This window comes from Zalophus californianus, chromosome 9 (assembly GCF_009762305.2).
Source record: "Zalophus californianus isolate mZalCal1 chromosome 9, mZalCal1.pri.v2, whole genome shotgun sequence".
In the NCBI taxonomy this organism is placed as follows: domain Eukaryota; kingdom Metazoa; phylum Chordata; class Mammalia; order Carnivora; family Otariidae; genus Zalophus; species Zalophus californianus.
The window spans coordinates 67,278,485-67,291,414 of NC_045603.1; the positions used below are offsets into that span (position 1 = coordinate 67,278,485).

General features: G+C 34.5%; 1 protein-coding gene across 12 annotated transcripts in view; it reads right to left on the reverse strand.

Annotated features, from left to right (window-relative positions):
• The window catches only part of ARID2 (AT-rich interaction domain 2), a 215,691-nt gene that overhangs the window by 81,019 nt on the left and 121,742 nt on the right, over positions 1-12,930 (reverse strand). For all 12 annotated transcript variants that reach the window (XR_003519834.2, XR_003519838.2, XR_003519837.2 and 9 more), the window contains one exon: positions 8,616-8,764. Coding sequence is in view for 3 of the 12 variants with exons in the window: in XM_027593212.2 (XP_027449013.1) it covers positions 8,616-8,764 (149 nt within the window). In the remaining 9 variants the exon portion in view is untranslated. The remainder of the gene's footprint in view (positions 1-8,615; positions 8,765-12,930) is intronic.

Below are 12,930 nucleotides of genomic sequence, written 5' to 3' on the forward strand. Positions count from 1 at the left end.
AGGTTCATGTTTCTTGTTGTTCTGTTATTTCCCCTGAGACCAGTGATTATTCAAATCTCATCTTGATGCAAAAGTATCTTTCTTTAAGGATTATAGAGTAGGAATAACGAAACCTTGTGTTAGAATCTTTAGGAGGAACTACAACTCTACACCTGCAAAGGAACTGCAGTAGGAACCCAGGAGTCTGAGGTTGAGGAGAATCACTTGAGGAGATTCCTAGGTGGTCAGGGAATATATCAATTTTATTAGTGCAAATAAAAGTCCCTAAGTTTCTAGAGAGAACAGCTTCCACACTGGAAATGTTTATTGAGATCCTCTAAATTCTGTTTGACTCTTGAATGATACAACTCTAAATATAAACACATTATAGATTATATTCTCCCAAAGGAAAATAATTTTCATCTTTTCTATAATAGCTATTAGCTAGATATTGATGAGAAACAATGTATTCTAAAAGTGGCTTTCAAATGTCTTTTATAGCTGCAGAAGCATCTTTTCAAACAAAATGTGACTTAGAGTCATACATCAAGTGAAAAGCAGAGATCCTATGGTTAAAGGTAAGCTGGAGTCCTCTCTCAAACGTTCCCTTTATCCCAACATTGCTTATTCAAAGAACACGGTGGCCAAGAAACAGTACTAAAAACAAGGACTGTAAATTAGTGGTTTACCAGAGGCATTGAGTCCTTTCCTCTAATTACACAGAATTAAAAGAGCAGTTCATGGATTTTTTAATTATAGAGAATTTTTGGGGTCCCATTTCATAAGGATCAAACACAAAATATAATCACACATTATTTATATGTTTCAGTTATAAACTAACAGTCTGCATCATGCTGATGATATAAAAACAAGAATAAAGGACAAGGACCTTCCAAGTTTTTGTTCAGACATATAAAGAGTTTATAAGTTGTCATTCCCATCCTCAGAACAAGAAAAAAGCTGAACTGAAAATTAACAATTCTTGAATCCATCAGAGAACTGAGGTCACAAGGCAAACTGCCTCCCTGAAAATTGGAGACAGTCGAATATAGAGAATCACAAATAACTTCCAGAATCAATAACTGGTAGGAATACTTAAGCAGAAATTGATGAACTGATGGAGGTCTAGTATGGATTACCCTGAAAGATAGAAACTCTGGCAGGGCCTGGGGGTAGGGAGGTGGGGGGTGCAGCTGCAGTGTCTGTAGAGAGCCCACACTTTTTTGAGTTTTACCTCCAGGAATTTTACCAGGGTTCTACAAGAGTAAAGACTGGAGGAAAAACTCCCTAGGGCTTTCCTGCAGAGGGAGTGAGAAAACAATCAATTTTAAATATGCCCAGTGTTCTTTTCTCCCTACCAAGGGCCTGCCCTCAAGGAAAATTACTTTAACAAAGCCTTATCTGGCCTAGGGGAAGGAGCAATTAGGTAACTCAAGCCCTCAGATTCCCTGTCTCGCAGAAGGGGAAGAAAAATAAAGAAAATAAAAGAAACTCGTCTTAAAGTCACAGCCCTTAAACTCAAGCCCACTAAAAAGTTAGATTTAATCATGAGATGACAGAATGCTTCCCATCTGCACTACCTTATCACCACATCAACAAGGCTCCAGTATAATAACAGTGGATTACAACTGAGAGAGCTCTAAGATACAGACTCTATTTAAAAATGAGCTTTGGGGAGCCTGCGTGGCTCAGTTGGTTGAACATCCAACTCTTGGTTTTGGCTGGGGTCATGATCTCATGGGTCTTGAGATCAAGCCCTGCATGGGGCTCTGCGCTCAGCAGGGAGTCTGCTTGAGACTCTCTTCCTCTTCCCCTCACCCCATAGGCGCTAAAATAAATAAACAAATCTTAAAAAAAATGAGCTTCTAGCAAATCCAAAGAAAACAAGGGAGTGGGGAAAAAAGGACACTAGAAGAAACTGAAGCCTCTGACACCTACAGCTACAGCAAACATTAAATACAGCATAATTCCTAAGCAGGTAAACATAAAACTTAACACCAAAGGCCTCTTTACCTCAGTTCCTATTAACCAATACAACATATCCTGCTTTCAACAAAAACTTACAAAGCATGCCAAATGTAAAGAAAAAAAAAAAAACAACCCCAAAACCAACCAGAACCAAACACCAAAACCCAACAATAAACCCAAAACGCAGTTTGAAGAAAGAAAGCACACATGAGAACCAGACTCAGATATGACAGAGATTTTGGAATTATCATAATGCAGACTTAATATAGTCATGATTAATACACTAAGACACTAATGGAAAAAGTGGTAACACGGAAGAATATATGGGTAAAGTAAGAGAAATGGAGATGTTAACAATCAAAAAGAAATGATAGAAATCAAAAATACTGTAACAAATAAAGAATGCCCTTGAGAAGTGGCTGGCTCAGTGAGTGGAGCATGCCACTTGATATCACGGTTGTGGGTTTGAGCCCCGTGTTGGGTGTAGAGATTACTTAAAAATTAAAATCTTAAAAAAAAAAAAAAGAATGCCTTTGGGGATGGGATCATCAATAGACTGGATACAGCCAAGAACAGAATCAGTGAGTTTAAAAACATGTATGAATAGAAACTTCCCAAACTGAAGAACAAAGAGAAAAAAAAGGAAACAGTTAAGAACTGTGGGACAGTTACAAAAGGTGCAACGTATGTGTAATGGGAATACCAGAAAGAGGAAAGAGATAAAATGAAGAAATATCTGAACTGAGCATTTTCCAAAATCAATGACACACACCAAACCACAGATCTAGGAAACTCAGAGAATACCAAACAGGATAAATGTAAAAAACAAAAAAAACCCACCTAGGCATATTATATTTAAATTGCTAAAAACCAAAGACAAAAAAATCTTGAAAGTAGCTAGAGGGAAAAGAGCAAAAACAAAACACATTACTGACAGCACAACAAAGGTAAACTTACACTGGATGTCTCTTGAGTAGAATGAAATATTTTGAAGTTAAAAGAAAAAAATTTTATGTCCACAAAATTATTTCTCAAAAGCAAAGGAGAAATACTTTTTCAGACAAAAAGTGAGGGCACATCTGCACTAGAGCTGCTGCCTTATTAGCGAGCAAGGAGCCCACTTCTCCCTCTGCCTGCCTCTCCCCCCACTTGTGCTCTCTCTCTCTCTCTCTGACAAGTAAATAAAATAAAATCTTAAAAAAAAACCAAAACCATAAAAAGTTTTTAAAAGAAGTATAATTGATATGCTAAGAGGAACAAATGGAATCATAAATTACTAAAACCAAAGAAAGTAAAACATGTGAAGACAAAAGATACAAAACACAAGTGAAATGAATAGAAAACATTTATAAATATGATAAATATTAATGCAACTGTATCAATAATCATTTTAAATGTGAATGATCTAAACATACTAATTAATAAAGAGACTGGCAGAGCAGATAAACAAAATGAAACCCAACTATGTGTGGTTAGATATAAAAACACAGATTAAAAGTAAAGTGATGGAGGTGGTTGGGGGATGAGCAAAATAGGTGAAGGGGATTAAAAGGTACAAACTTCCAGTTCTAAAATAAGTAAGTCATGGGGATGAAAACTACAGCACAGGGAGTATAGTCAATAATATTGTAATAACTTTGTATGATAACACATGGTAAGTAAACTTAGCATAGTGAATGTTGTATAATGTATATAACTGTCAAGGGGCTATGTTGTACACCTGAAACAGTGTAATATTGTATGCCAACTACACTCCAATTAAAAAAATTTTTTAAAGGCAGTTAGCAAAAGGATTGACTTTTATGAGGAAAACCTAGGGGGAAGAAGAGAAAATCATATTCAAAGTTGAAAGCTGGGGACCAATAATATTGATTTGAACATTAAAATCCATTTTATACTCCCTCCACCCCAAAAATAAAAGGATGGTGAAAGACATAGCACACTAACAGTAATCAAAAGAAAGCTGGAGTAACTATACTAGAGTCAGACGAAGCCGACTTCAGAGTATGGTTACTATCAGAAATGAAGAGGGACATTACATAATGATAAGGAGGTCAACTCTTCACAAAGACACGCAATTCTTAAGGTCTGCACTCCTAACACAAAGCATCAAAATATGAGCAAAATCTGATAGAACTGCAGGAAGAAATAGAAAAATCCACTAATTATACTTGGAAACTTAGCACAACTCTATCAGTGATTGACAGATCTAGCAGGCAGAAAATCAGGAGGATGTATTTGAACTAAGCAGCATCATCAATCAATTGATCTAACTGACATTTATATAACACTTCAACAACAGAAAAAAACATTCTTCTCACGCTCTTGTGGAACATTCACCAAGACAGACTACATTCTGGGACATAAAACACACCTTAACAAATTTAAAAGAATAGAAGTCATATAAAGTATGTTCTCAGACTACAGTGTAATTAAACTAAAAATAACAAAAAGATAGGTGGACTATCCCCAAATACTTGGAAATTAAACAACGTACTTCTAAAATATTTTGAACTAAGTGATAATGAAATTACAACTTACCAAATTTGTGGGATACAGCTAAGGCAGTACATAGAGGGAAAGTTATAGATTAGAAAAGATCTAAAAATCAATAAGCTTCCACCTTAGAAATCTAGAAAAGGAACAATATGAATTTAAAGCAAGCAGAAGAAAAAAAATAAAAATTAAAGGAGAAATCAATGAAATGACAACAGGAAATCAACAGAGAAAAATCAATGAAACCAAAACCAGTTGTTTGAGAAGATCAGTAAAATAGATAAACTTCTAGCTAGCTTAACCAAGAGAAAGAATGAGAAACAACACAAATTACTAATATCAGAAATAAAAGCTTCTTTCATTGCTAATGAGCCCATGAACATTAAAAGGATAATAAATGTTATAAATAACTCTATGCCACAAATTTGGTAATTTATAAAATGAATGGATTTCTCTAAACGACACAATCTGCTAAAACTCACACAAGAAGAATAATCTGAACAAGCTGATAACTACTGAAAAAAACTGAACTGGATTTATGGTTTCCCTGATGAATTCTACCAAACATTTAAGGAAGAAATGATACCAATTCTCTATAATCCCTACCAAAAAATAGGAGAGTACATTTCCTGATTCATTACATAAGACCAGCATTACCCTAATACCAAAACCATACAAAGACAGAACAATTATAGACCAGTACACAGGTGTAAAAGTCCTCAAAAAAGGAATGCCTGGGTGGCTCAGTCGGTTAAGTGTCTGCCTTCGGCTCAGGTCATGATCCCAGGGTCCTGGGATCGAGTCCCATATCAGGCTCCTTGTTTCTCCCTCTGCCTGCTGCTTCCCCTGCTTGTGCTCTCTCTGACAAATAAATTTAAAAAAAGAATCTAAAAAAAAAAAAGCAATTACAATGAAAATGCCAACATGCTTTTTTGGGGGTCTATAGAAACATTCTAAAGTTCATTTGAAAGGCTAAGTATCCATACATGTACCAAGTCCAATTTATAAATCACTCTAATTTCAAAATCTAGCATAGTGCCTGGTATAAATGCTTGAAAAAAATTGAGAAACACCCTGAAAAAGAAAAATTAGGAGGGGGATCTTGCCATATCCAACATTAAAATTTTAAGTTATGGTATAGGGGCACCTGGGTGGCTCAGTCAGTTAAGCAGCTGCCTTTGGCTCAGATCATGATCCTGGGGTCCTGGCATCGAGTGCCGCATCAGGCTCCCTGCTCAGCCACGAGTCTACTTCTTCCTTTCCCTTTTCCCCTCCCTGTCGCTTGTGCTCTCTCTCAAATAAATAAATACAATATTTGGGGGAAAAAAAGTGATGGTATAATAAAGACAGAGACCAGTGGAGTAACAAGTAATTCAGAAATAGACAAAGGATACAGGAATTTAATATATAACAAGGGTAGAAATTCAAACACCCAAAGGAAAGATAAACACCAATATGTTAGCCATTTGGAAAATAAAAAAGCTAGATTCATACTTCACTTTATACATGAAACTAAATTACAGATGGATAAAAAAGTTAAAACATTAAAGTACTGGAGGGCAACAAAATGTGTATTATGTGATCTAAGAGCTGAGAAGATCTTTCCAAGCATGAAATAAAAACCATTAGTTTTTCTAGTCTGTCCACTAAAACATCTAGAATAATAACCAACTTAAAAGCAACGGATACTCCCTGGAACCTAGACTAAATACCATTTCCCATTAAAAGACCTCCTTGGACAAATCTGATTCCATGTATGTGGCAGGAACATTTTGTCTAACAGAGAACGAGGAAACTGTCAAAGACCTATTAAGATCACTGATATTAAGATCAACCAAAGGAACTGGGAACCAGCATGAATAGGCCTTTACTGGCTAAAGACAGGACAATTTGAACATCAAGAAATAATAACTGCAATGGACTAAAATACCTCAAATATTTTTAAATTCATAAGTTCATTTATAATGATACTAAAAACAAAAACAAACAGAATCCAAACTTCATGGGACACCTTTGAAGAATACAAGTAAATAATGCAATATTTTTAAAATTGGTAAATAAGAGCTATGATAGATAATCTATCTAGCCTTTTCTTTAGGAACTTAAGAAAGAACTTACTATTTCTCAGAGAAATCAAAGAGTTGGTAAGAGGGGAACATTTACATTTTACAACTCTTAATGTAATGATGGATTTAGGTGATCACCCTCAATGGCTGCTGACATCACAAAAAAAGAGACAAGATATTACATATCTCCTGATGGAAGTACACAATGCCACTTTTAAAATGCTCTTCATAAAAATGAAACAATTGCGAGAAGAGCAAAGGGAGAGAGAATCTGAAGCAGATTCTGCGCTGAGCGTGAGCCTGATGCACAACTCTGATCAAACGACCACGAGATCACAACCAAGTCTGCCGCTTAACAGACTGAGCCACCCAGGTGCTCCTGTACTGAAACTTTTCTAACCATCCCAGCACTGTATTAACTGTCCGCTATGCTGCCAACTATCTCTTTATAGCACTTATTTATACCATAAATTTGTTTTTGGATGTGCTTCTTTAAAAGCTGAGAATGATCTTTTTTATTTCTAACTCCAAGCACATACACCCTCCTAGAGGGTACTCGGTAAATATTTGCAGAATCAAACTGAATTAAAATTGTAGCATCTAAAAATGGCTTTAAAAAATGACAAGCTCTGGGAACCCTTGCTGAGTCTTATTCAAAAAAGACTTCCAAAGAGGAGGCACAGATCAAATTTTGTAGCAAGACGGGAAATCGTGTTGTGCATTTAGGCGCATTAACTCTTCCAGCAACTTTTTTCTTGAAATACTGTAAGCGCTTCATCTAAAGCAGCTATTCTCAAACTTTTTAGTCAACAAATAGTATTAGCTGACTACCTACTCCATCAGCTTCCATTTACATGGAAAGACAAAAACAAAATCTGAAAAAAGTAAAGAATACAGTTGATGATGGTGAAAATAGTTTCAAATTAACTTACAACATAAACAAAACAAGATGGTCAAAATAAACATATCAAAGAAATAATCGGAGACCCCCGAAAGCATGGACTTGTAAACTACCTTTTGACAAACAGATTTTATACTATAATCTAGTACACACCTGCCTATATTATATATACATATAAAACTGGAAACAATAGTTACCTTTACTAACATGATGGAATCTGATATATTTTATTCATTTTTTTTTAATTGGGAACAAAACAAAACCAGCAAAAACCCACAAGTAGAGATCCGACAAAATGATTTCATGACACCACTACTGGGTTGAAATTTAAAGTCTGATGAACACTGTTCAAAGAAATTGTGCATGCTATTAATAATCCCTAAGCTACAGTGATAGCGACAATCCCACAACAAACCTGTATATGAAGTTTACAGTAAAGTATGTAGTATATCATAAAAATTATGAATAGCAAATATAATTTTTAAAAGAATATGGTAATTTCTTCTATCAGTTAAAGTGAAATGGAAATTTGATATCCATAAAGTGAAGGGTATTATGTCTATTAAGACAAGTGCCTTAGTCCCATACCTCTAAAAAAGTGACAAAGCAAAGGGTCTTGGCTGAGCACTGTTAAAAGAACTATTTTATTTAACCGACATTATTCGCAAGTATTTAGCAAGTGTAAGAAAGCCCTATTTTAGGAAGTTCAATTCTACTCATTGTTCATCTTAGTTATTAAATTTTAAGATGATATGGCTTTAAAAATAATTTTCATGGGGTGTCCAACCCAAACTCAAATTTAAGACAAATCAGTCTTCCTAAAAGATTATCTTTAAGTTGCTACAATACAGAAATTCAATAGCTGTCACCAACATCAAGTCACTTTAAAAAACCTATCTCTTTTCATAGTCAAATATGAAATCAAATGCTTAGCTGATTTTCTCTTGTTAAAAGCTAATACTGAAACACATTCCCCAATAACCTACCATTAGGCAATGAAGCTCTTTCTACCATTTATATAAATTTCCTAGTTTAGGTGCCACTGGACCTACATAGACATCCCTCTTCACAGGAAGTACTTTCGCTAAAAGACTTCAGTGGTTTCAAAAGAAAATTTTCATAAAAGTACAGATGACAGAAATGTAAATATAAAAGCATTCCAGAACAAAGAGCATTTATGTGTATCAAATAAAATTGCCATTTACTTTTTACAAGACTGCCACAGACACATGAAGTTGTGTCCAGGTTTTCTCACTGGATCCCCTTGCTGACTAGATGCACTGAATGGAGAAGGCTGGGAAGTGTTAGGCTGGCTCTGCACTTGCGCAGCTGGTGAAGGCGTCAGAGGAGTGTTCTGTGAAAAAAACACAACCACGTAGATTGTGAGGTGACACTGAAAGACATTCGTATTTTATAGTATAGGCATAAAATAATTATAATGACGATTATATGATTACATTGATAGTTATGCACTTCTAACATAAAATTTACATTTGTAGTTAATGATCATTTTTTAAAAAATTCTTTATAAAAGATAATTATTTTTATAAAAATAATTAGGAAGTTAGATTCTTTTATTTCATCTGAACCACAAAGGCAAAATCACATTGTTACTGTTACAGGATATACATTATTTAGAATTAAGAATTTTTAGATTAATAAAATTAGGCAGAAACACAATTATAGATTAACATGAGGAATAAATCTACTATAAATGCACCCATTTGATTTACTTACGTACATTCTGCACAAGAACAAATCAATTGCAAATTATTATTTCTTAGCATATTTTTCCTTTTGATTTTTTTAATGACTACAACATAAATCATAGCAAAAAGCAAAGAAAATTTCTGATGTTAAAAATGAAGTAACCGTAAGTAGAATGTTGTAAAAATTATTTTATAGTAAGTCATTTTAACTTTAGTCTTTAAAGTTGTTCAGTTACAGCTGTTGATGGACAATACAAGTAAAAATCCTAATTGTACATATAAGTCTTTTTTAAATATAAGCTACGTTTTCTTCTTCTGTATTCCATCCCTTTCTCTCTGAAAAATACATAATTATAATAAAGCTTAAAACAATTTGAGGCAAAATATTTTCTTTGAACCTTAACTCAGATTTGATTCATAAAAAAATGTATCACAAAGGGAAAAATACTGAATTTTTCATATAGAAATGGTAGCACATCATTTTCAAAGCATAGTTTAATGGCAATAAATTTAAACTCTGGAAAAATATTACATATACTTGTTCACTTATAAGGTAATATTGGTTGCTGCAAACGTCAGATTAAAAGCCATAAAAATTAGAAAAAAGACAAAACACTATAAGGCTAGAGCATAAAAATGAAAAAAAGGAGAATAAAATGCTGAAAAAAAGTTTAGAAATGTGAAGTCCTAAGAACTTTTGAGTTCCAAACTCTAAGAAAAAAAAAATCTACTTTTGGGATGTGATTGAAGTTGTTTCCATAACGGTCCCGCCCTTAAATTTTACAGTATGGTCAGTGAGAAAACATATACATGCATATACATGCATGAAAAACAGGCGTCATGGATATGATGTGGACTCTCTAGCTTGACACATCAGTACTCAAACTTTCAATTTGCTTTTTAAACTAGTTATGTGACCCTGGGCAACCTGTTTAACTTCTGTGATCTTCAGGTTCCTCATCTATAAACTGTTAAGTAATGAAATCTAGGGTAAGGAATGGTGGGAAGAGACTAGAGAAACTACAGATGAAGAGCCTAGTTCTAGATTCTCAACAAATGGCAATAGTTAGTATTATTATTATTATGCTAGAAGTCCAAATAGAGAAGGGAAACCAAACTTTGGAGGAAAGATAATGAGTTTGCTTTGGGGACACTGACAGATCAACAACTACAAATGTCTAGTAATAGAAGTTAATGCTGGAAACACGGATCTGACAATCGTTCACCTGGGAATTCTTAAGGCCATAAAAACTGATGCTGAGAAAGCACACAGAAAAAAAAAAAAGAGGATCAGAGACAAAGGAATGGAAGGTAACATTAGAATTAAGTCTATCAAAAGAATTATTCAAATTGCTTCCCTGAAATGAAAATATTCAATAAAAATCCAGGAAATTCTAATAAGGGGGAGTAACCAAGAGGACCCATTTCAGCCAAATACAAATATTAAGAGAGTAACAAGTTACAAATATCCCAGAATTTTAATTAAAGGGTAAATCTGCCGAAGCATCAAATTCCCTCAGAATGAATCTTTTGGTTCCCCATACTATTACTGTTTAAATTAGGTATTTTATTGAATATCTTGTCATATATTTGTAGATTAAGCTTATTTTTATTTTCGTAAGTGCTAACAAATCTTTATCCTATCTTTTTTTCCATTGTGGAACTCTTATTTGGTGTCACATAGAAAATTTAACAAGGAATCACAAGGTATTTTGACCCCAAATGTGAATGAGGGATGTGGCAAGGATGACTGAAATTCATCTATTAAATTAAGAATAAATAAAGACGCATTAACCAAATGCAATGTGTAAAAAACTTGTGGATCTTAATTCAAATGAGTTGTTTAAAAAAAAAAAAAATGTTGTTTTTAAAAGACAACTAGAGGGGCGCCTGGGTGGCTCAGATGGTTGAATGTCTGCCTTCGGCTCAGGTCATGATCCCAGGGTCTTGGCATCGAGCCCCACATCGGGCTCCCTGCTGAGCGGGGAGCCTGCTTCTCCCTCTCCCTTTGCCTGCTGCTTCCCCTGCTTGTGCTGTCAAAAATAAATAAAATCTTAAAAAAAAAATGACAACTAGAGAATAATGAACTGGGTGTCAGATAATATTAAACACATTACTATTTATGCTGGATGTGATTTGGTATTGGAGAGAGAGATCTAAATAGTTAAAAGTACTCAACTATTAGAGAAACAGATTCTGAATTATTATTGGCAAAATGCAATAATGTTTGATATTTGTTTTAAAGTACTCCAAGGAAAAAAAAATGATAGTGGTGAAGAACAGATGAAACTAAAAAGGCAAAATGGTAATAAGATTTTAAGCTGGTGATAGATACATGAAGACTTATTAGCTCTACTTTTGTATATGTTGGGGAAAACTACAATAAAAAGTAAACAAATGACAAAAAGAATTAAATACGTCTAAATATATCACTGAAACAAAAAGAATTACTTTTGAAAAAAAAGATTTTATTTATTTATTTGAGAGAGAGAGAGCAGGAGCAGGGGGTGGGGAGAGTGAGAGGGAGAAGCAGGCTCCCCGCTGAGCAGGGAGCCCACAGTGGGGCTCGATCCCAGGACCCTGGGACCATGACCTGAGCCGAAGGCAGACGCTTAACCAACTCAGCCACCCAGGTGCCCCAAGAATTAAAGTACTTAATAGAATATACCAAAGGAGAAATTCCAAGAGTCATATTTCCTTTGACCACAGGGGTGAATGTTTTTAGGTTTCCTCTCGTTATTAAAAAATTACACATTCCTGGGGCGCCTGTGTGGCTCAGTCAGTTAAGCATCCTACTCTTGATTTTGGCTCAAGTCATGATCTCAGGGTCGTGAGCTCCAACTCCGCAATGGGCTCTGCACTCAGTTCGGAGTCTGCTCAAAAGACTCACTCTCTCTCTTCCCCTCTGCCCCTCCCCCCAGTAAATAAATACATAAATAAAAATTAATTAATAAAAAGAATTAGGTATTTTACTTGATAGTGCAAAATATATTTCTTTTAGGATGTGTAAGTTTACTTTTTCTTAACCTTATTATTGACTATGAATTGCTAGATCATTAGCCATAACCCTAACTCAAATGTAAATGTAAAAGTAGGTTTCAAAGTCAAAGTTTTTGGAGTGATCCCTCTTGAGGAATATTCTCATTCACTCTGTTGAGGAAGAGCTATTTTTTTAATATTACAGTTGTTTTTTTTTTTTTTTTTTTCAAATCAAAGCCACAAATCCAGCAGTGAGTGACCAGGAAAATAAAATTACACAAAAGATGCAAAACAACTCTGTGATTTATTCTGCAATGTAAAATTAACTAAAAAAGTTAATGCAGTTTTATTAATGCTCTTTTTGTTAAAAAAAGAAATTTTAACCTTGCTTTCTTCTATCATCTTTTCAAGAGTATGCTTTCCTCTGTCATCTTTTCAAGAGTAAATTATGGCTAAAAATTCTAGATTACAGTGATACTATTTTTTTAAGATTTATTTATTTATTTGAGAGAGAGAGAAACCACACAAGCAGAGGGAGGGGCAGAAGGAAAGGGAAAGAATCCTCAAGCAGACTCCTCGCTGAGCACAGAGCCCCCAGATCATGACCTGAGCTGGAATCAAGAGTCGGATGCTTAACTGACTGAGCCACCCAAGCACCCCTAGAGTGATAATATTTTCTTATCTAAGACTTGGGATTTGAGGCTCTTAAACCCTTACACTCTTAATACTAAACTTTAAAAACCTTAGAAAGATGAAAATTTAAACACTTCAATCTGTGTTAGAAGATACAAATTCATAGTCTATTCTCAAAATAAATTCTTTACTAGGTAGT